This window comes from Sinocyclocheilus anshuiensis, unplaced genomic scaffold, assembly GCF_001515605.1.
Source record: "Sinocyclocheilus anshuiensis isolate Anshui unplaced genomic scaffold, SAMN03320099.WGS_v1.1 scaffold465, whole genome shotgun sequence".
In the NCBI taxonomy this organism is placed as follows: Eukaryota; Metazoa; Chordata; class Actinopteri; order Cypriniformes; family Cyprinidae; genus Sinocyclocheilus; species Sinocyclocheilus anshuiensis.
The window spans coordinates 1,831,882-1,851,575 of record NW_015539898.1 but is presented as its reverse complement, the minus strand read 5'-3'; the positions used below and the strand labels follow the sequence as shown (position 1 = coordinate 1,851,575).

General features: G+C 38.1%; 2 protein-coding genes across 4 annotated transcripts in view; one reads left to right on the top strand and one right to left on the bottom strand.

The window, feature by feature from the left end:
• The first annotated feature begins 552 nt into the window (after window positions 1-552).
• On the top strand, window positions 553-8,302 carry LOC107686012 (U3 small nucleolar RNA-interacting protein 2-like). Of its 2 annotated transcripts, none has more exons than XM_016482804.1 (15): window positions 553-755; window positions 886-971; window positions 1,071-1,183; window positions 1,279-1,346; window positions 2,655-2,696; window positions 2,792-2,918; window positions 3,800-3,924; window positions 4,721-4,813; window positions 4,933-5,033; window positions 5,135-5,269; window positions 5,457-5,519; window positions 6,659-6,804; window positions 7,069-7,148; window positions 7,399-7,472; window positions 8,016-8,302. In XM_016482804.1, the coding sequence occupies exons 1-15, from the start codon at window positions 687-689 to the stop codon at window positions 8,107-8,109; spliced, it is 1,416 nt and encodes a 471-aa protein (XP_016338290.1). In that variant the 5' UTR covers window positions 553-686; the 3' UTR covers window positions 8,110-8,302. The 2 variants fall into 2 exon arrangements, with proteins under 2 accessions (XP_016338290.1, XP_016338289.1); XM_016482803.1 differs by having other exon boundaries at window positions 6,659-6,813.
• Window positions 8,303-9,129: 827 nt separating this feature from the next.
• LOC107685980 (metabotropic glutamate receptor 2-like) overlaps window positions 9,130-19,694 on the bottom strand; it is a 27,588-nt gene continuing 17,023 nt past the window's right edge. For both annotated transcript variants that reach the window (XM_016482760.1, XM_016482761.1), the window contains 4 exons: window positions 16,132-16,969; window positions 13,527-14,590; window positions 9,525-9,705; window positions 9,130-9,425 (listed from right to left, as the gene is read on the bottom strand). In XM_016482760.1, the coding sequence (XP_016338246.1) occupies window positions 9,352-9,425; window positions 9,525-9,705; window positions 13,527-14,590; window positions 16,132-16,969 (2,157 nt within the window). In that variant the 3' untranslated portion in view covers window positions 9,130-9,351. The remainder of the gene's footprint in view (window positions 9,426-9,524; window positions 9,706-13,526; window positions 14,591-16,131; window positions 16,970-19,694) is intronic.

The window sequence follows — 19,694 nt, the reverse complement described above, 5'->3', positions numbered from 1 at the left end:
CGTTTTTATTGCATGCCTGTATATATGTATGTATTTTGTTTATTTATTTTTATTTATCTATAATATATTATTGTTAGTAGTAGTAGTAGTATGCATAATTGATGTGTTTATATTGCATATTTGTATATATGTATTTTATTCTATTTATAATATATTAGTAGTAAAGTATTATTATGTTTGTATTTGTTATTTAATATATTAATAATACTAATTATTATTATTATTATATAGTTGTTTGTTGTTATTCTTAATTATGTGTTTTTATGTATGTATGTCTGTATTTTATTTTATTTATTTATATTATATGATTATTATTTGGATATTATTATTATTATTAGTAGTAGTAGTAGTAGTAGTACATTTAGATTGCATTATTTTATGAATTTCTAATAATTTATTATTATTGTTGTTGTTATTCAGTATAGATCAGTGTTAGTCCCACACTGTGTACTGTAGTTTACTTTACTTTATTCAATCAGAGCAGCTGGCTCAGAGCAGTGTTGGCTGTAATGTAGCGTCTCTCCGTTACGCTGCGCTGTAGCGCAAACACACACGCGCACATCTTCCGAGAAGAAGAGCTACAGGAAGCATGTGTTTGTGACCATGTGAGTGGCAGCCAAGCAGCACTAAATGAACTCAAGCAATCCTGAATTATTTCATAAAAACAATTCGTTTTATGTTCCGTCATGTCGTCTTTCTTTATAAAGAAAAAGGTCATCTCTGCGGCTCCCAATAAAGGAGATTTAAAGAGAAAGGTAGGCTACGTCTGAGAAATGAGTTTTTATTTATCTTTTAGCTTTCTTAATGCTAGTTGATGCTTTTTTTCTCTGATATTGTTAAAAACAATAACGTATTTAAATCGATATTATTCTTTTGCATTTCAAGAGTAATGCAGATGATGGCAAAGGCAGATCAAAAAAGTTCAATAAGCGAATGGATGAAGAAATATCGAGTGACTCAGAAAATGAAAGGTAAGTTACTGCAGTTTGTTGTGCTGGATGAACGCTGATGTCATGTTCGTTTTCTTAAAAAAAAATACAAATAAAACCACTGATGTCTTTCCTCTGCAGTGCTGATCCAAACAGAAAACAACAGGAAAACGAAGACGACGAGATTGAGGAGACGCTGCAAGAGAAGAAACTTCGCCTGGCCAAACTCTACCTGGAGCAGCTGAGAGAGGAAGGTGTGTGAGATCCAGCTTCCACACGATCTCACACGAGACTGAACGATTGCCAGCACTGTTCTCTGAACCTGTGTTCTCTGTGCTCTCATTGGCAGAGGACAAGAGAGCTGAGCAAGAATCATTTGAAGCGGATCTCATCGCTGGAAGACTGCAGGAGGATGTGGTAGGTCCACTTCAGCTGGGGTTCATCACTAATATTTCATATCGAGACATAGTGTCAGGTCACACTTTTTGCTCATTTATTCTGAAAATCTTTAGCATAAACCTTTGCAATTTTGCATTATTTGAATTATTGTAGTTACATTAAAAAAATAAATAAATAAATAAAAACCAAACATTACAGAAGATATTTTTACTTGCCTTGCTCTAATTTTATTATTGTTGTTAAAACAATAAAACTACATTTTTTTATTAAAACTCTATTATTTTGGAAGATGTTACATATGGCTACAGTAAGTGGATTTTTCATAACATTATTATAATAAGAATTCTAATAATCCCTGTTGTCCCATAATCACCTGTTTTATTCATTCAGCTGAGGTTCATCACTAATTTTTGATACCGAGACATTTATTCTGAAAATGTTTAGCATAAACCTTTGAAACTCGTTACTTTTTGTCAGTTAAATTTATAACATACAGTGGTGCTTGAAAGCTTGTGAAAGTAGACAGAGAATCCAATCAAAAATAGGAGTCAAAAATATATAGAGTGATTAATTGTTAAATAAAAAAAGCTGTGATGTAAATAATTATTTTATTTAAATATTGTAAAATCATGTAAAATACAGAAAAACAGGCTTTAATATTGGCGTTAGACTACATATAAACACACACGCAGCAAGAAAAACAAGTTATGAATATTTACATTAATTTATTTATCACAGGGATCCCCAAACTGTTTTGTCAGCTTTGAACTAAAATGTTTTCTCGAATTCCTCCAGAGATTTCAAGTTAATATTGCAATAATTTAGCAACTCATTCACATGCTTATGGTTCTTTGATGATTATATCTTCAATGTTTTTATTTTTAAACTATTTCTTTATTTTTATTAACAGTTATGGCAAATTAAATTTAGTTTGCTCTGAGTTCTTGAATGATTTATGCTTTTATATTAATACGGAAAGGAACTGTTTTGTAATATTACTACCAAATCTCAGAAGACTCATTTAAAATAACTAGAGATGATGGTTTAAAAGGATGTGTGATTTGAGTTATTGTAAATAAATAGTTATATTAAAAAAATTAAAATAAATAAAAAACAAGCAATACAGAAGATATTTTTTACTTAACTTGCTCTAATTTTATTATTGTTATTAAAACAATAAAACATATATTTTTATTAAAACTGTCTATTATTTTGGAAGATGTTACATATGGCTACAGTAAGTGGATTTTTCATCAAATTATTATAATAAGAGTTCTAATAATCCCTGTCGTCCCATAATCGCTTGTTTTCATTCATCCTCCTCAGCTGGAACAGAAAGGCAAACTGCAAAGACTGATAGCCAACGAAGTGAGTGGTGTTTTCATTAGCTGCTGGGCATATACCAGATCTTTATTTGCCACTGTTACTTCCTGTTTCTGACATCACCCTGACGTCTCTTCTAGCTCATAGCTCCAGACCCAGCAGAGGTCAGGCTGTTGAGAGGACACAAGCTATCTGTCACATGTCTCGTTATCACCCCAGATGAGAAATGCATCTTCTCTGCAAGCAAAGACTGCTCCATCATCAAATGTGAGTCTGACAGGTCAACTTTGCTTACATTTTCATATCAGTAGATGCTGAAGCTTGCATTGTACTACAGTATAAACTAGAGCCCGACCGATATATCGTTTTGCCGATATTATCGGCCGATATGAGCTTGTCGCCGATATATCGGTATCGGCGAATATGCCGCCGATATGAATTTTTTTTTACGGAACATATAACGCAGATAAAATGCTTGAAATGGTGTAATTACTTAGTTTGTCCAGCAGAGCGCGCGCCATTGTTTGCTACTGGCGACCTGGATGAAAAGCTTAAGTCTATGGAAAACCATTGAAACTTTGAACGGCCATATCGCCGTAACGGCGCAGTGAATCCGCACCAAATTCGGGGGATCCCTTCAGCTCGAGGAACCCTCTCGAACGCAAATCGAGTGTACGTCTAGAGGCCCGCTTTCGAATGAGACCGTAAGAGTCGGAAACGGGAGTTACGGGTGGATAAATTTGCGGACCGGCGCTGACCAATCAAGCGATCCCGGGGGGCTACTGACGCGTGGAGGGTAAATTGTTAAATGCCCTGCCTCCATTACGTATCTGTCACGTCATTATAAGTGTTTGATCACCACATTTGAGTGATCATTGCAAAAAATGTGTTTATGTATATATATATATACTGTATTCTATATATAGTACCAGTCAAATGTTTGGACACACGAATGGGAAATTGTCCAAACTTTTGACTGGTACTGTACTATAATATACACAAAGAATATCGGCCGATATATTGATATCGGCCTTAGTTTACTCCCTAATATCGGTATCAGTCTCGGCCCCAAAAAACCCATATCGGTCGGGCTCTAGTATAAACTTGAGCCAATCTGCTTCTGAATGAATGACGATTATGATCTGCAGGGGAGGTGGAGGGTGGAAAGAAGGTGCACAAGATCGCAGGAGGACGGAAGGGAACAGAGGCGCGTCATGTGGGACACACTGCTCACATCCTGTGTATGGCCATATCATCTGATGGGAAATACCTGGTGAGAGCTGGAATTCATTGGGTCACATTTTTTATCAATACATTTTTCTTTGGTCCATAATTTGAGACTTGGAATTAAACGGGCTGTATTTTGAGGCCATGCCCTAATATATTCATGCCCAAGTTATCAATTGAATGAAATTAATTTTAATAATATGATTGATAATTACAATAAATGTTTAGGAATTTTTGAATTCCACTATGTTTTCATAGTACAACGAAGGCATAAGACATCTAAGTCCTGTATTAATTCATTAATAAAGCAATTAGTACTTTTAGTGAGCAAGGACACATTAAATTGATAATAAGTAACAGTAAAGACATTTTTTAATGTTACAAACGATTTCTATTTCAAATAAATGCTGTTCTTTTGAACTTTCTATTCATCAAAGAATGTTTTTAACTTTGATGATAATTATATGAAATATTTCTTGAATAGCGAATCAGCATATTAGAATTCTTTCTGAAGGATCAGATGAAAATTCAGCTGTGTCATCACAGGAATAAATTACATTTTAAAATATATTCAAAAAGAAAATGTTAAAGAGGTAACAGTTATTACACATTAGTGCAGTTTTTACTGTATTTTTGATTACATAAATTCAACCAACCCCAAACTTTTGATCTTTTTGAATTTTATATTTATGGGTGGTTTTAGAGTGATTTTACTGATATTTTACTCTATAATACCTGGAACTGCCTTGATCAGTTTTATCTGTTACAGTTTTAGTCAACTAATTGAAAAGAGAAAGTTGGATGCAATTTAATAGATATGATAGATTTGATTTGTTTTCTAGGCTAGTGGGGACATGAATAAACTCATCATGATCTGGGATCCCGTGACATGTAAACATCTGTACAAGTTGAAAGGACACAGAGACGCTGTATCGGTGAGTAGAACATCACTTATATATAATATTGTGACTTTAGATGATGATCGTTTATGAAATGTTTGCTCCCATTTGACTGAATTTGTCTAAATGCTTCTGCTTGAATGCTTCCTCTGCAGGGTTTGGCCTTTAGACGAGGGACTCATACCCTCTACAGTGCATCACACGACCGCTCAATAAAAGTGTGGAGTGTGGACGAGAACGCTTATGTAGAAACCCTGTAGGTACACCAGCTGCTGTGGGTAGTATTATAAACAGGAGAATTGTCCTCGCTCTTTATTCTCAGGCTTCCTTTTTGTGTTTATTCGTGTCTGTCGTCAGGTTCGGCCATCAGGACATGATCACTGGGTTGGACAGTTTGAGCAGAGAGAGATGCGTGACTGCAGGAGGACGAGACAGAACAGTCCGAGTGTGGAAAGTAGCTGAAGAATCACAGCTCGTCTTTCATGGGCACGAGTGAGTTTGAGTTTGTAGTCATGACTTACCTTTTTTACATTATGACCTCAAAATTTCTCCAATTAAAGCAGTAGATCGGGGTTTGGGCCTGGATAAGACTTGTTTTGACATTTGTTTTGTCTGCTTTAAAGATGAATTATCTTCACTTCTCTGTATGTTTCTGTCCATGTCTTCTGTCTGTCTGAAGGGGCTCCATTGATTGTATCCAGCTGATCAATGAAGAGCACATGGTTACAGGTGGAGATGATGGGTAAGACTTTTTCACTTCAGAGCTGGATTTTATGAGAGTGCATTACTTTCATTAATATTAATCAGTATAACATTCTACACTGACTTCCTCAATTACATTTAATTACGTTTTTACCAGTGTTATTGTTAACTAAAGCTAAAACTATTAAAATAGTTTTTGGTCATTGAAATAAAGCTGAAATAAAGTAAATATTCGGTGACATTGGTTAGTTGTCAATGACATATTTGTATATAAAAATATCTTTTTAATCTTCTTTGGTCTTTATTGTTAGTTTTAACTCCCAATATAAAAATGAAGACAAATATTACTGTACATAAATATTAGTTGCACTGTAAAATAAACAAAATGATAATTATAAAATAATTTTATTTTACACTACAAGTTACCAGTATTTTTGTCTTAAATTCTTGACTTTCAAACCCCTGAACTTTTATCATTTCAAATCCTTTATTTTATTTATTTTTTGTCAGAATGCTGGTGAAATTGTCACCTTTTATCCACAGAAATGTTGGAAATTATGGGAATGTGCAAATAAAGTGAACTAAATGTGCACTGCGTTCACAAAATGCATGTTAAACTACTTACAGCACATACAGAGATTGAGTTTGTGAAAAGCAGCATTTACTGTGAACATATGTACATACAGTGGGTGTAGAAAAGAATCACCCCCTTTAAAATAATCAAATTTTGTTGCTTTGCAGCCTGAAATGAAGACGGACACAGTTTTTGTTTTATCCAGCTGCATTTACTCAGTGCAACTTATTACATCAAAGTGAAAGATATAACACCAACATATCAGAAAAAACCCCCCACAATCACAGAGTTGGAAGAAGGATCACCCCCTCCTAAAAATGACTTAAAACTCAATCATGTGTAGAATCACCCCCCTGTACCCACTGTATATATATATCTACCACACACACAGTGTAAAGTAATTACATAATTATTAAATACAGTTTGAAGCAGAAAGTAATTTAAAAACCTAGTGTACTTTTTAATATTCTGCAACCTTTTTCAAATGCACTCCTGCATTTTTTTCACTTGGGAGCAAATGTGCTCCTTGGGAAAAAAGTAAGCGTTAAGCCCTGCTTTAATAATATATAAATGATTACATTAACTCGTGCTTTGGTTTTGCACAGCTCTATATCTGTTTGGACGGTTAATAAGAAGAAGCCGGTGAGCACAGTGAAGCAAGCCCACGGTAGCCATGGCAACACGGGTCTGGAGCAGCCCTGCTGGGTGTCGTCTGTGGCAGCGCTGCACAACTCCGACATCGTGGCATCAGGTGCCTCAGGTGCACACACACACAAAACACCAACTATCACTCACGGCCAACAAACCCAGCGCACTTAAAACTACAACCGCCCGCAAACTCTCATTTGCTTTTTTGTCACACACACACAATTACCCTCAAGTACAATATTACCATCATAATCTGTCCTCGTTGCACTTTGACCTTGTTCACAAAGCTCTCCGCCTTCTGTATTTCCATATGAGACTGCTCTCCAAACACCTGATTACCATCAACATCATTGTTGTCCCTCCCCAGGCTCCCATAATTCAGCAGTGCAGCTGTGGAAGTGTGGGCAGGGATTCAGAGGCCTGGAGCCGCTCTTCAGCGTCCCTATGGTGAGCAGTACACATCCATACAGCTCTATTAGACTAGTTATATTAGTCTATCTGCTATTGAATCACGTCCTATTGTGTGTGCAGTACTTCATCTGGAGAGGATGAATAATGTATCAGTTCATAATACCACTGTTTTTCACAACTGCACAGTGTCCACAGTGATTATGTGCCTGTCAGATGCGCGGCTCTTACAGTAAGTGTAACCTGCAGGATAATGAATGCTAATAAACTTTTATTATTTCTCTTTTAGATTGGATTTGTGAACAGTCTGAAGTTCTCAAACTCTGGGAAGTTTCTTGTGGCAGGAGTTGGACAGGAGCACAGGTGAAGTAATTTTAAGGGTAGTGAAGAAGTCATCTTGCAATTATCTGCCGATTGAAAGAAATTGTCATTTCATATAGTGCCATTTGAAAAATCTAATAATTCTTTTGTCAGTGACAGTCAATAGTGCACATTTTCTATTTTCAGATAATCTTTAGTAAATTCAGCAACTGCAGCAAAATGATTCAGCAATTTAATTGTGTGTGTCTATGTATGTATGTGTGTGTGTGTGTGTGTATGTATATATATATATATATATATATATATATATACATACATACACACTGGGTTTAGCTAACAATCACTAAAGATAAAGATACTCAACGGTAGAACATTTAAATTTACTAATATTATTAATATAACATGTTAATAATTTTTTTTTTTTTAGTATTTAATTGTTAATTACAATGTGTGTATTTTCAAGGGCATAATTTTATGCAATAACATTGTACTACCACTAGATGGCACTAATGTGAAGTGAATTGGTTCTTTACACATTTCATCATGTTGACTTTAAGTTCAGCTCATCTTTTTTGTCTTTTTCAGATTGGGCCGATGGTGGAGAATAAAGGAAGCTAGGAACGGACTATATATCATTCCTCTTAAAAGACAAGCTCAAGAGCAAGAAGTTGTCCTGTAATGTGCTCTGATCCAGGACTTTAATTTGGTATCAAAGAACTTTTGGTTGCTTTTTTTTTTTTTTACACATGTAAAAGAGGAGCTTTTGATTAAATGTCTATTTAGTTTATCTGTTTTGCTGCTCATTATGTTCAGAGCTCCATATACAAGCACAAAATTGTTATTAGTGGTACAGTCCTTACATTTTTAACTCAAATGAAATGCATTTATTGATAAACCTGTGAGCCAAATGAAGACTTCAATTATTTTTAAAAAATTATTTATTTACATATATTACAAGTATAACACTGACCGGTTCACCAAAGTTCACATTAAAACATCTGTATTGTTACCTACTTTTTCCAAAACTCACCACTAAGAATTTAATGCAAGTTCAAAAAAGGGAAATACAGAATATAGTTAGTTTTTTTTTGTTCATCTTGCAATAACACCTAAACTATTCCATGAGGACCAAACGTGAGACTTTTTACCACAACACTAAAAGGACGATAAACTCGTATCCAAATGAAATTGGACTATTTTACCACCAAACTAAAATGAGACATTGGTTACAGTCTCCAATTTACTGAGAATACTGCATCTAAAATCACATACCCTGGGGTAAAAAAAAAATCGTAATATATTTTGTGCAAGTTTCATTGGTGCTCAAGGTCCTGTGGTTGCAGTAATCACGAGACTTAAACATTCGTATATCATGCCTTTTCCCAACAATGACTCGACTCCAACAAAATACAGTTATAAAGACTGAGAACTCAAAGTCTATGGTTAACATTACTTAAGACTAGTCAATTTATTTTGTAGTGTACATCAATCTGGGCACATATTGCCAAGTCTAGCATCATGTTCAGCATCATGTTTCTTCAAAATAGCTTCCATTCCTGTATCAGGTGGCTTTAAATCTACTAGACTAGCACATTGGCACATGGGATTTATAGTTACATTTACAATGGTCCTTGTTCTTTCCAAGCTCTTGATCATAAAGAATAGCTTTATTGTGTAACTGAAAGACAAAAACATGCTTGATCAGATAGAGGTGACCGCAGGATCACATGGGACACCTTATATTTATTTTTTTATATTTTCCAGGACAAGATAAGTAGATGAACTGCGATTGATGATGACTGTTGACTGCAAATACTCAATTAGAGTATCAAATGAAGAGGAAGAGTCTTAAGAAATTGCATTCAATTCCTGATTTTGAAGATGAGATATAAAATTGGCCCCATCTTGATTAAGTTCATCTTCACAACGATGATGTTGTAGAGTCCACCACCTCTCGCCCGTTACACACGGTTGGCACTATAGTAGAGGCTGAAGCTGTGGAAATTGTTTGGGTTTTAAGTTGTTGACCAGAAAAAGGCAAATAAATAGTGACCAATAACCATTAGCTTAAGCTTTAGGAGGGAATGTGGCTACCTTGTGAGTAGGTGGAGCTCGGGGCGGTGGCTGCTGTGGAGAATCGGTTGTCTTTGGCCCTCAGATTGGTCACATTCTTCTGAGGCTGGAAAAGGATGATGTGGATTTTGGGGGCAAAGAGGCAGGCAAGTACCACAGAGCCGCTCAGACTGACAGAGATGCACATGGTAGTGGTCTGCACCTGTATCAGCATGAAGAGGTTTTAAACATGTTCAGATAAGTGTCTTTTTTCTCGTTACTGAATACTTGGGCAACTCTGTTCAAACCTTTAATGTGAATCTCAAAAAACCCCTCAAAGCCTTGGTCATATTTCACCAGAAAAGGAAAATGAAAAACATTTGCATAAAATGAAGTCTATTTTAGGACCATAAAGAGGATTTGAGGTGAAATAGGCTATGACCTGTTTTTGATTGAACCTCATTCTGTATTCATTCTTAATACAGTTTACTGCGCATCTCCTGTATACCATGGTACCAAGTGATTACTAATTTCACGTATCATTGTGTTTACATTGGTACTTCAAAGAATGCCATGGAAATACCAAGAGACATGTCCAAAAAATGGTATTACCATAGCATTATGTCCAAATAACGTCTGGTAATACCAAATATAATATTTCAGTATCAGTATATATCAGTGTTATAAAGTCGTCTTTGTGAGATTTAAAGTCCAATAGTGAGATACTGGTGAGAAAGTCAAATTTGTGAGACTTAAAGACACACTGCGAGATATAAAGTTATTATTATAAGAAACAAAGTAGCAGTTATGAGATATAAAGTCACAATTGGGAGATCTAAAGTTGCAATTATAAAAAGTCAGAATAACCTTTAAGGCAAAAACAGGTCATGTTTGTCGGCATACATCATCAAGGATGTCTCATTTCAGAAAAGTAACCATTATAAAATTGACTATTATTTCTTGTGAGGTGTAAATTATTGTAATTTCTTTCTCACTTTGAAATGTAATGGCTACTTGTCAGCCTCAATGACGTATGTGGCTGACAAATGTAACCTTTGGAGGGCGCATCCTTCAAATTAGAAACAGCAATTGTATTTTCATATTGTTTATTTCAGAGATCTTCGACCCTGCTGTTGGACACCCACTGTCCTGCAAAGTTTAACTCTAACCCTAATTAAACACACCTGAACCAGCTAACCAAGGTCTTCAGGATCAGTTGACAATCACAGGCAGATGTGTTGAAGCAGGACACAAACTTTGCAGGACAGTCTTCAGGAGCAGGGTTTATTCAGACAGAGAACATCCCAAGCCAAAAAGTCACTCATTATGTTTCAAAGGTGGTAAAATAAATCACTTAAATCTGTTTCCTGACACTTAACCTTTAGGTCCCATCTCCTCTCCCTCCAAAGGTTAACTGGATGACACTACATAGCACTCCAGCAGCACTGATATTGACAGCAAACTCATCTGTGTATAATTCTCTGTGGATTCTCTGTGATTGTGTTGTAAAATTGCCACTCTCAGCCAGGGGGCATTCTTGATGACCGTGTTTACCGTGTCACTAACTGAGCTGACATCTCTTGCCCAACAGTGATGAGAGTCTCCTGATAACATGCGACAAGCAGCCCTCATCCCTCAGATAGTGTTTCTCTATCGACTAGACATTCACATCGCTGCGCTGTTTGACCTGGCACTCTGAGTTTGTCTGGTTAAAAGAGCCAGAGGCCAGCTCTAAAAGTAATATCATGTTTGGTGTGATTACTTGCAGAAAACGTCAAGACTAAACTGACTCTTGAGTTATATGAGAAGGCAGAATCTTAAAAAGTATATTTTGGCATATCTGTCGACTGTTTCTGTTTTCTCAATAAGCAAAATCATAGAACCACTCCTATTTAGCTGCCTTTTGTAATTAGCATTATCTACTTAAACATGATCAAGGGTGTTTTGCCCTGTGGTAGTAGGGGTATTCACTGCATAGACTTACAAACCTATACTTATTACCACTTTTTCATGAGTATTGCTTTTTGTAGATATCCATTTGGATCGATGTGTGCAGGTTTGGGAAGTATCTCTTTAGCATAAGAGTCACAGTAAAGACAGCCTTGTGTAGCCAGACATTTATCTACTGGCATAAAGTCTGGTCCATTTTTCAGCTTGGTCTAGCTAAAGCCGGGCTCACACTGTGCAATTTTAATAGTCCTTTGCGATTGTTGCTTGTCACACTATATGAACATAATCCCCATGTCACACTGTAGGATCTCAGTTGTCAATGTCAGACTGTACGACAGTCAAGACGCGACAAAAACAGATGTACACAAGAAGACTTGTCCGGACTTTTATGTCATCAATCCGTGACCTGCGTTCTCTCGCTATAATGGTAGCTAGCAAACAAAAGCAATATGTAGCGTTAGTTTTGTTAATTACATGCCTTGATAATAAAAACCGACGTGTGTGGAGCAAGTCATAGTTGGGCAAAAGAGGACTTTATGGACTTCCAGTTCTACAGAGCGAACTTGAGGTAATTTTGTTATTCGAGTTTAAACATCCTACCCCTTAATAAATAAACTCAAGTTTTTCTTCTTGTTGTACTGTCCACCTGACTCATTTTGACATTTTCACTGAGGTGGTTTGAAGATGTCGCACAAGTTGCGTTATCGGGATCAGCGCTCCTATTGGTTCTTGGTTTGACGGTCATTGTAGGAGAAGTCACACTGCAGGAAAGTGTCTGAAATCTTCTGACACTGCCAGAATTTAATCGGAGGAAAAAATTTATCGCAACGGCCATTAATCGGCTGTTGGTGAACATGTCAAACCAGCGATCAAAGACATAAGATTTTTGCCAAGGATTATAGGAATCTTTTAGGATTTCCAAAATTTGTCTCAGACAACCAAATCGTGGCCAAAATCGCACAGTGTGAGCCGGGCTTCAGGCAGGAGTCTCCAACCCTGCTCCTTGAGAGCTACCGTCCTGCAGATTTCAGCTCCAACCCCAATCAAACACAACTGAACCAGCTAATCAAGGTGTACAGGATTACTTGAAATTTACAGGCAGGTGTGTTGGAGCTGAAGTCTGCAGGACAGTAGCTCTTCCGGAACAGGGTTTGAGATCCCTGAGCTAAGAACTGTGCACACTAAAAAGAAAAAATCATTTGATGTACATTGACCTTATGTGCCTTTTAGAAGTGTGCCTATGTAAAATAGATAAGTGGTTCCCACTCTTTGTCCTGGAATTTCCCCAACACTGCACATTGTCTCCTGAGTCCCTAATGTAGGGTTCTTCAGTTCTGCTCTTGAAGGTCCACTGTCCTGCAGAGTTTTGTTCCAACCCTAATTAAACACAACTGATCAAGCTAATTAAGGTCTTTGAGATTGTTTGAAAATTACAGGCAGATGTGTTTGATCAGAGTTGCAACTACATTCTGCAAGACCAGGGACCTCCAGAAGCAGAATTGAAGAATTCTGCCATAACGTCTCCTTTATCCAGTGGTGTTCAATCCTGCTCCTGGAAGGCAACTGTCTTGCAAAATTCAGCTCCAACCTTAATTAAACACACCTAAACCAGTTGATCAAGGTCTTTGAAACAGGTGTGTTGGGGTAAATTAGTGCAAAATTTTGCAGGAAGGTAGCTTTCCGGGAACAGGATTGGACAGCTCTACCCTAATCAACAGACCTGATTCAACTTATCATTTGAGGAAACTGCAAACATTGGATCTTGTTAGATAAGGGAGACATCCTAAAAATTGCTCTGTTGGGTATACTCCAGGGCAGGGATAGGCAAGTTTGGTCCTAGAGAGCCGCAGTCCTGCAGAGTTCAGCTCCAACCCTGAAAACAAAACTCACCTGCCTATAGCCTTAGTAATCCTGAAGACGTTGATTAGCTTGTTCAGGTGTGTTTGATTAGGGTTGGAGCTGAACTCTGCAGGACTGTGGCTCTCTAGGACCAAACTTGTCTACCCCTGCTCCAGGGGAACCACAGAAATAGATATCACTACAATAGACTGGCATTTACCTTCAAACTTGCTTCTAATTATGGGCTCTACTTACTCTGTAGTCACTGGCAGTGACGTAGAAGATGGGCTGAAAGGCCAGCCAGATGATGCAGGTAGTATACATGGTGAAACCGATGAACTTGGCCTCGTTAAAATTCTCTGGACACTTCCTGGTCTTGAAGGCATAGAAGGTGCAGAGGATGATGAGGATGCAGTTGTAGGTGAGGGACACCAGCATGCTTGAGTCCAGGCTGTTGCATTTCAGAGTCACCACATCTCTCCGATCTGGACCCACCTCTTTCCTTACCCCAGGTGCCTCAACCAACAGCCAGATAAGAGCGACCAACAGCTGGGCGGAGATCAGTACGGTACAGATTGCTACTTGAGAGGCAGGGCTGATGAACCGTGGTCGTTGGGCACTGTCCCTTGCCCCACCAAAGATCCGAGCAATCCTGTTGGTCTTCGTCAGCAAAGCCGAGTAGCAAACAGCAAAGGAGGTGCCAAGCCCGAGACGTCGCAGGGTGCACACAAACGCTGAAGGTTTGGCAATGTTAATGAAAGTCATGGCATAGCACAGGAGCACACCAAATAGCAGGATGTACGAAAGTTCTCGACCGCTAGCTTTTACCACCGGAGTGTCGTTGTTTTGTAAGAAAAGCCCAGCCACGGCAAGCGTACACAGCATCCCCAGACAGGCGATAGTAACGGGTCCTACTGCCCATGCATCTGACCAATGGATATACTCCTCTGGAAGCTCATAGCACCCTGTCAGGTTAGCAAGGGGCCATTCTCCAAATCCACAGTCCATACAGGTAAACTCATCTAGGAGATATTGGTGGGGTTGGCATGGGATGCAAATCCAACAACACACATCCCCAGGCTGCATACTTTTAGCTTCATTTGGTTGGCATGGGTCACTGCACTGGGATGTCGGAACTACTCCAGAAGCCCAAGGTACCACACTGATATTGAGCACTAAGTCCTGTGCCCAGTAGCCTACCTTCCGGTAGACAAACTTATTTTCCTCTTGGCGGTAGTGAAAGATGTTGTAGCGACCCAGGCTGTCACCCAATGAGGTGAACCGGACCACATTCTCAGTGTCAGCAGGCCTGAAAGGGGCTGAAAAATGTTTAAAGACATTACCTTTTGTAGTAGCTTGAAGCTAGAGAGTGTGTGCGCAACATAAATTTTCTCTCAAGTGCAATTAATCTCAATTCAGAAGCTAATGTGATTGATGTAATATTAGCTAGTCTCTCAAATTTATTTTTCAACTGAAAGATTTAATCTGTTAAAACAACATTCATTAAATCAGTATATTGTCCAAGGTCTGACAAACTGAGTACGTTTACATCGACATCAGCAATCTAATTATTTACCATATTCTGAATAAGGCAATGTTATGATTTAATGTGTTTACTGTGAGTTGCTTTTAGAATATTCCTTTCATGTTCCTGTTTTACATGTTATAGTACATAGATCGATTAATGGCACACGTCATTACGTTCCCACGTGACGCCATCTGACGTTCCCTCTGGAATTTCACGTATCAACATACAGTTCGTCTTCGGTACTATACAGTTTTGGGTGTTTCGTTTTTAATTTTACGAAAGCTTCAAGTGCAATTAATTATATGTCGAGCTATACGTGCAAACAGACGATGACGGATAAATACGTGCCTTCTTGCTTGAAGCCATGCTCTTTTGTTTGCCATTAAACAGTTGACCACTGCCATGTGTGTATCCTGTTGCAAAATGCGGAGAAAAGTCCTACACGACAGTAATAGTTTGAATTAAGGTGTGTATGTCTATACTGCACTTCAATAATGCGACTAAAATAGGAATACTCCACATGTCTTAATTCGATTTGTTTACTTCGAGTATGACTTTAGCCGGATTAAGGTAATCAAAAATCTGTGCTTACATGGTAGATTCTTAATCAGAGTATTGTCTTAATCGTGTTAATATCGGATTATTGTTGTCCATGTAAACGTACTCACTGATTATCCTCTTTGAGATTGCATTCTGTTAGAGACCAGTTAGAGCTCTGATAATTTGATAAAGAATGTTTCATGTCTGTAAATGTAATAATATCTGATACTTTTTCAGTGGGAGACAACAACATTGATCTGAGTGGCAAATGAAGTTTCGGTGCATTAAAGGTGCAGTAGGAGATCTTGGAAAATGCTAACGTTAGCCTGATAGCACTGAAAGCGAACGTTCCCACCCTCCCTGCAATCGCCGTCCAAAGTCACACCCCCTGAACACATTTACGCTCACATACCAGAGACAACAGAGGTATGCAGATACATACGTTGACAGGCGGGTAGGAAAGCCAATTAAAACGCTCGGACCGAGCATTTTGATTGGACGAACATTTCTTGATCCAACGCCTTCCACAGAATATGTAAATACAGACAAATACATTTAGACCACTAAACTTAATGATTGCTATAGGGATGTGAAGAGACCTTCAACCAGCATAACAAAAAATGTTTCTGAAGACAATCACCTATTGCACCTTTAAGACTCTATTATTTGTTAGGTCTAATTTTAGGTAGATAATTCAAGAGCTTCTTCATAGGTTGGGAGGAAATGTTCTATTGCAAGAAACAGGACTCAGTGTAACTTGAAAGATTTCATTTGGTCATTAACTCTACTCACCATCAAACTTAGTCTTGAGAATAAACTCCCGGTAGAACCGCTTGCCATTGCCTGGCTTCATGGCATCGCAAACCTTTGTGGTATTGGGGCACACAGCTTGCCGCATGTTGTGTAGGCCATAGGCCATTGCATAGACCGCATTCACCACAAACATGATCTTTGATTCTGGCTTAAATGACCCATTCCTCAGGCTATTACTGGCACAGCCTTGTTCGTGTAGATGACAGCCAAACCTGTGCTCCCAGAATTCCCTAAACCATGGGTTCCTTGTGTTCAAGTCTGGTGTTAGCTTGGTGAAATAGTCCTCAAACTCCCTGATGGAGTATGAGGCAAGCTCAATGGTGAAAGCCCCGTTAGCAGCCTTCTCGCTGCCATGGACTACACTCTCCTGCGCTCCCCAGCCATCACTGGCCACCCAAATGAAGTTAACATTCATCCTGGCTGCGGCAGCGAGCAGTTCCCTTGCATCTTCACTTCTGGTGAAAAGGATCACCACTTTGGCATTGGCTTTTTGCTGAAGTGAGCGAATAACATTTTCGTAATTTCCTCTGTTTACTGAACGGCTGACTTTTACTGAAGTTGCGATGCAGATTTGGCGTACTCTGGCTTCTTGTTGAAACGCATCAATACCCGTCTCACCGTAGTCTCCCTCTGAGGCTACAGTAGAAACATAGGTCCAGTTGAAGTACCGTATGATCTCAGCCATGGCTTTAGCTTGATAAAAGTCTGGTGGGACAGTTCGGGCAAAATAATCATAACGAGATTTGTCGCTGAGCTTGGCAGTAGTGGAAGCATAGCTTATCTGTGGGATCTGGAAGAGTCTAAGAAGGTTTGCCACCTGCAAAGAAAGAAAAATAATTGATCATTAAGCAGTAATACTTTTGTATAATGCAATTTTATCCAACCATTTTACCACACTTTGCATAGACCTGAGCTTTAGCAATTTAGCTTTAGCAGTTTTTTTTAAAGGAATTATGCACATATCTAGTTTGAAGTGTCCATTAGTAATGTAAATTGTAGAAAATTGTAATCCTTTTTTTTTTTTTTTTTTTCTTCCTGTTTATCGTCAGCTCTCTGTGTGTGGCAATAGCACAATGCTAATTGCCCCAGACAAATAGCACTGGGTTTCATAGTTATGGGGTAATCTGTAATGAGCCTAATTTACATAATGTGTTTTTCCTTTGAAAATAATTAAAATGTCCTATTTAAAATTAATGTTAAAAATTAAATCAATACTATTTCAGTACATTTAGCACAAGGGACTGTGGACTATTTTGGAATAAGGTGCAGGTTTTTGAACTAAAATACATGGCACAAAAGTGGTGCAACTGTTTACTGAATTTGCTCCTTTTTGTAAAGTTTATACCTTGCTTTGTCATAAATTTAAAAACCCCATTTCCCGAATGAGTGAGTGGCCTACAGATGACCTTTGCAAACTTGGTAAGTGCAAAATGTCCCATAACATTCTTTTGAGTGTGGGAGTGGGAAAAATACAGCTTTTTACCTCTGTCCTGTTTTCCTATCTCCCTCATCTGAGCCTTTCGTTTCAGGCCATAGTTTCATGGGACTCAGACAGACCTAATTCTGATCGCACAAGATAACTATGCTAGCGGACAAAATGATAATGTTAGGTATGTTGCAAGTTTTCCTCAGGCCATGACACACCTTCAAAATCTGAAATGGGTCCTACTTATCATTTTCACTGACAAATGTTGACAGAAAATGGGCTGTTTTCACTTGAGAATGCAAGACAATCTTGTTCAAAGTCAGATCATAAAATCTTTGTATTTGTATTTTATGAACAAGGTACTATCGCAAGAGGAAGACGGGGCATATTTTCTAATTTGCATTTTCTTCTGTTTTCTTGCAGTCAGTGGCTCATTTCTAATGATTAGTTGGAGAAGCTCCTTGCACTGGAAATTATGATAATAGCACACTCCAGGGACTTTTGGGTAATGACTGAAATTCGTGTCTGAATTCACACCAACACATGTAAGTGTTTCAGATGTTTAAAAAAGCTTCCAGGATAGTTATTATCAGCTATTTACATTTCACTCACATTCAAGATTCAAGCTTTTAAATGTCAGTTCCTTAGATGTATCTAGTCAAGGTATTTGTAGCTGCCTTTAAAAACCACACACAAGAAAATGTATGTGGTTGAAAGATTCTGTATGCTACTATTTTTCCATTATTATCCAGAGGAAAATTGTATTGCTCATAGGTTGATCTTTAATAGCTCATGAGACTTAATATTTGAAGTAACTAAGTTGCTTCCTCTAAAATCCCTAAGGAGAAATAAACATAGACCCAAATGAGACAATAATTGACCTACAGCAATTATACTGTAGAGCAATAAAATTATCTTGTTCTCAGGACAAAATTCTGAGGAGCAAGAGCTGACTCGCATAACTATTTTGTGCCAATAAGGTGGATAGCATGTTTAAATACCAATTAACAAAATGACTGGGTTGTACTTGTTGGGTTTAGCTCTCAACTGACAGACATTAGAGCTGATTGGTGATGCACTCACATGTCGGTTTCTGACAAGCACACTTAAAGAACTCTGTTCATTCAAGCCTGAGGAAGAGCAGACCGTCTGCTAAGAGGTGGAATTGAGAAAATCTGATTCATTTAGACAAGTGCAGTTCTCCACAGAGGAAGAACACTAGTTTGGCATCTCACCTCTGCTAAATTTGACATTGAATGGGTTAAAGCGTAAATAAAAGTGAGAAAATCAAGTAGAACTAAAGTAATCATTAATTGTTACTTAAACTACATTGCCATTGAATTGCCCTGCTTTTTCCTTGGCATTTAAATTTTCTAAGGAATTTGCATGCCACCCACCCATTAGAAAAGTAGAAAAAAAGCAGGATTTAACTGAGCAGTGGTGTTAATGTGTGAGCTGTCTGCAAAATCTGATGCTATCGTCAACACTTCTTAGGCATCACTGGCCACGGCTTCTCATCTTTAGAAGCTCGAGCAGATGTTGATATTCCAGTTGCCTATCAACACATTACATTTTTTTTCAGGAAGCAGAAACTGCCAGAACACAGCTGAAGCATTTGACAGGGACCACCTGAGCTGACTCTAGTGCCAACACTGCTGCCCTACCCAGGCAGCAGAATATGGAGATATAGACCTGGCTGCATTTCCCATTCTAAGAGGAAAACTGCTGCTGCAAATCATAATGGTGTAAAGATAAGGCTCCCAAAGACTCCAAAAAGCAGCAATATGCGACATTGTCATTGCTACTGAAAGTGAATTTATGTGCAGTATGAAAGTTCTATTTCAGTCAGGCCACAGCAAAAAGGAGGGATCACAAGTCATTTCTAGAGACCAGGGCGGCGTTTCCCGAAACCTTCTTAACGCTACATCGTTCGTAAGTTATACCTTAAGTTGTACCTTTACGTTAATACGTGTTTCCCGAAACATTCTTAGTTAAGTATACCTTCCGTAAGTCATTCGTTCGTAAGGTTAGCTCTTAGCTATACCTTATCGCTGTTCACAGCTCACTCCGCTAGTGGCCACCACTGTGCAAAAACCTTCTTCACATTTCAGTCGAT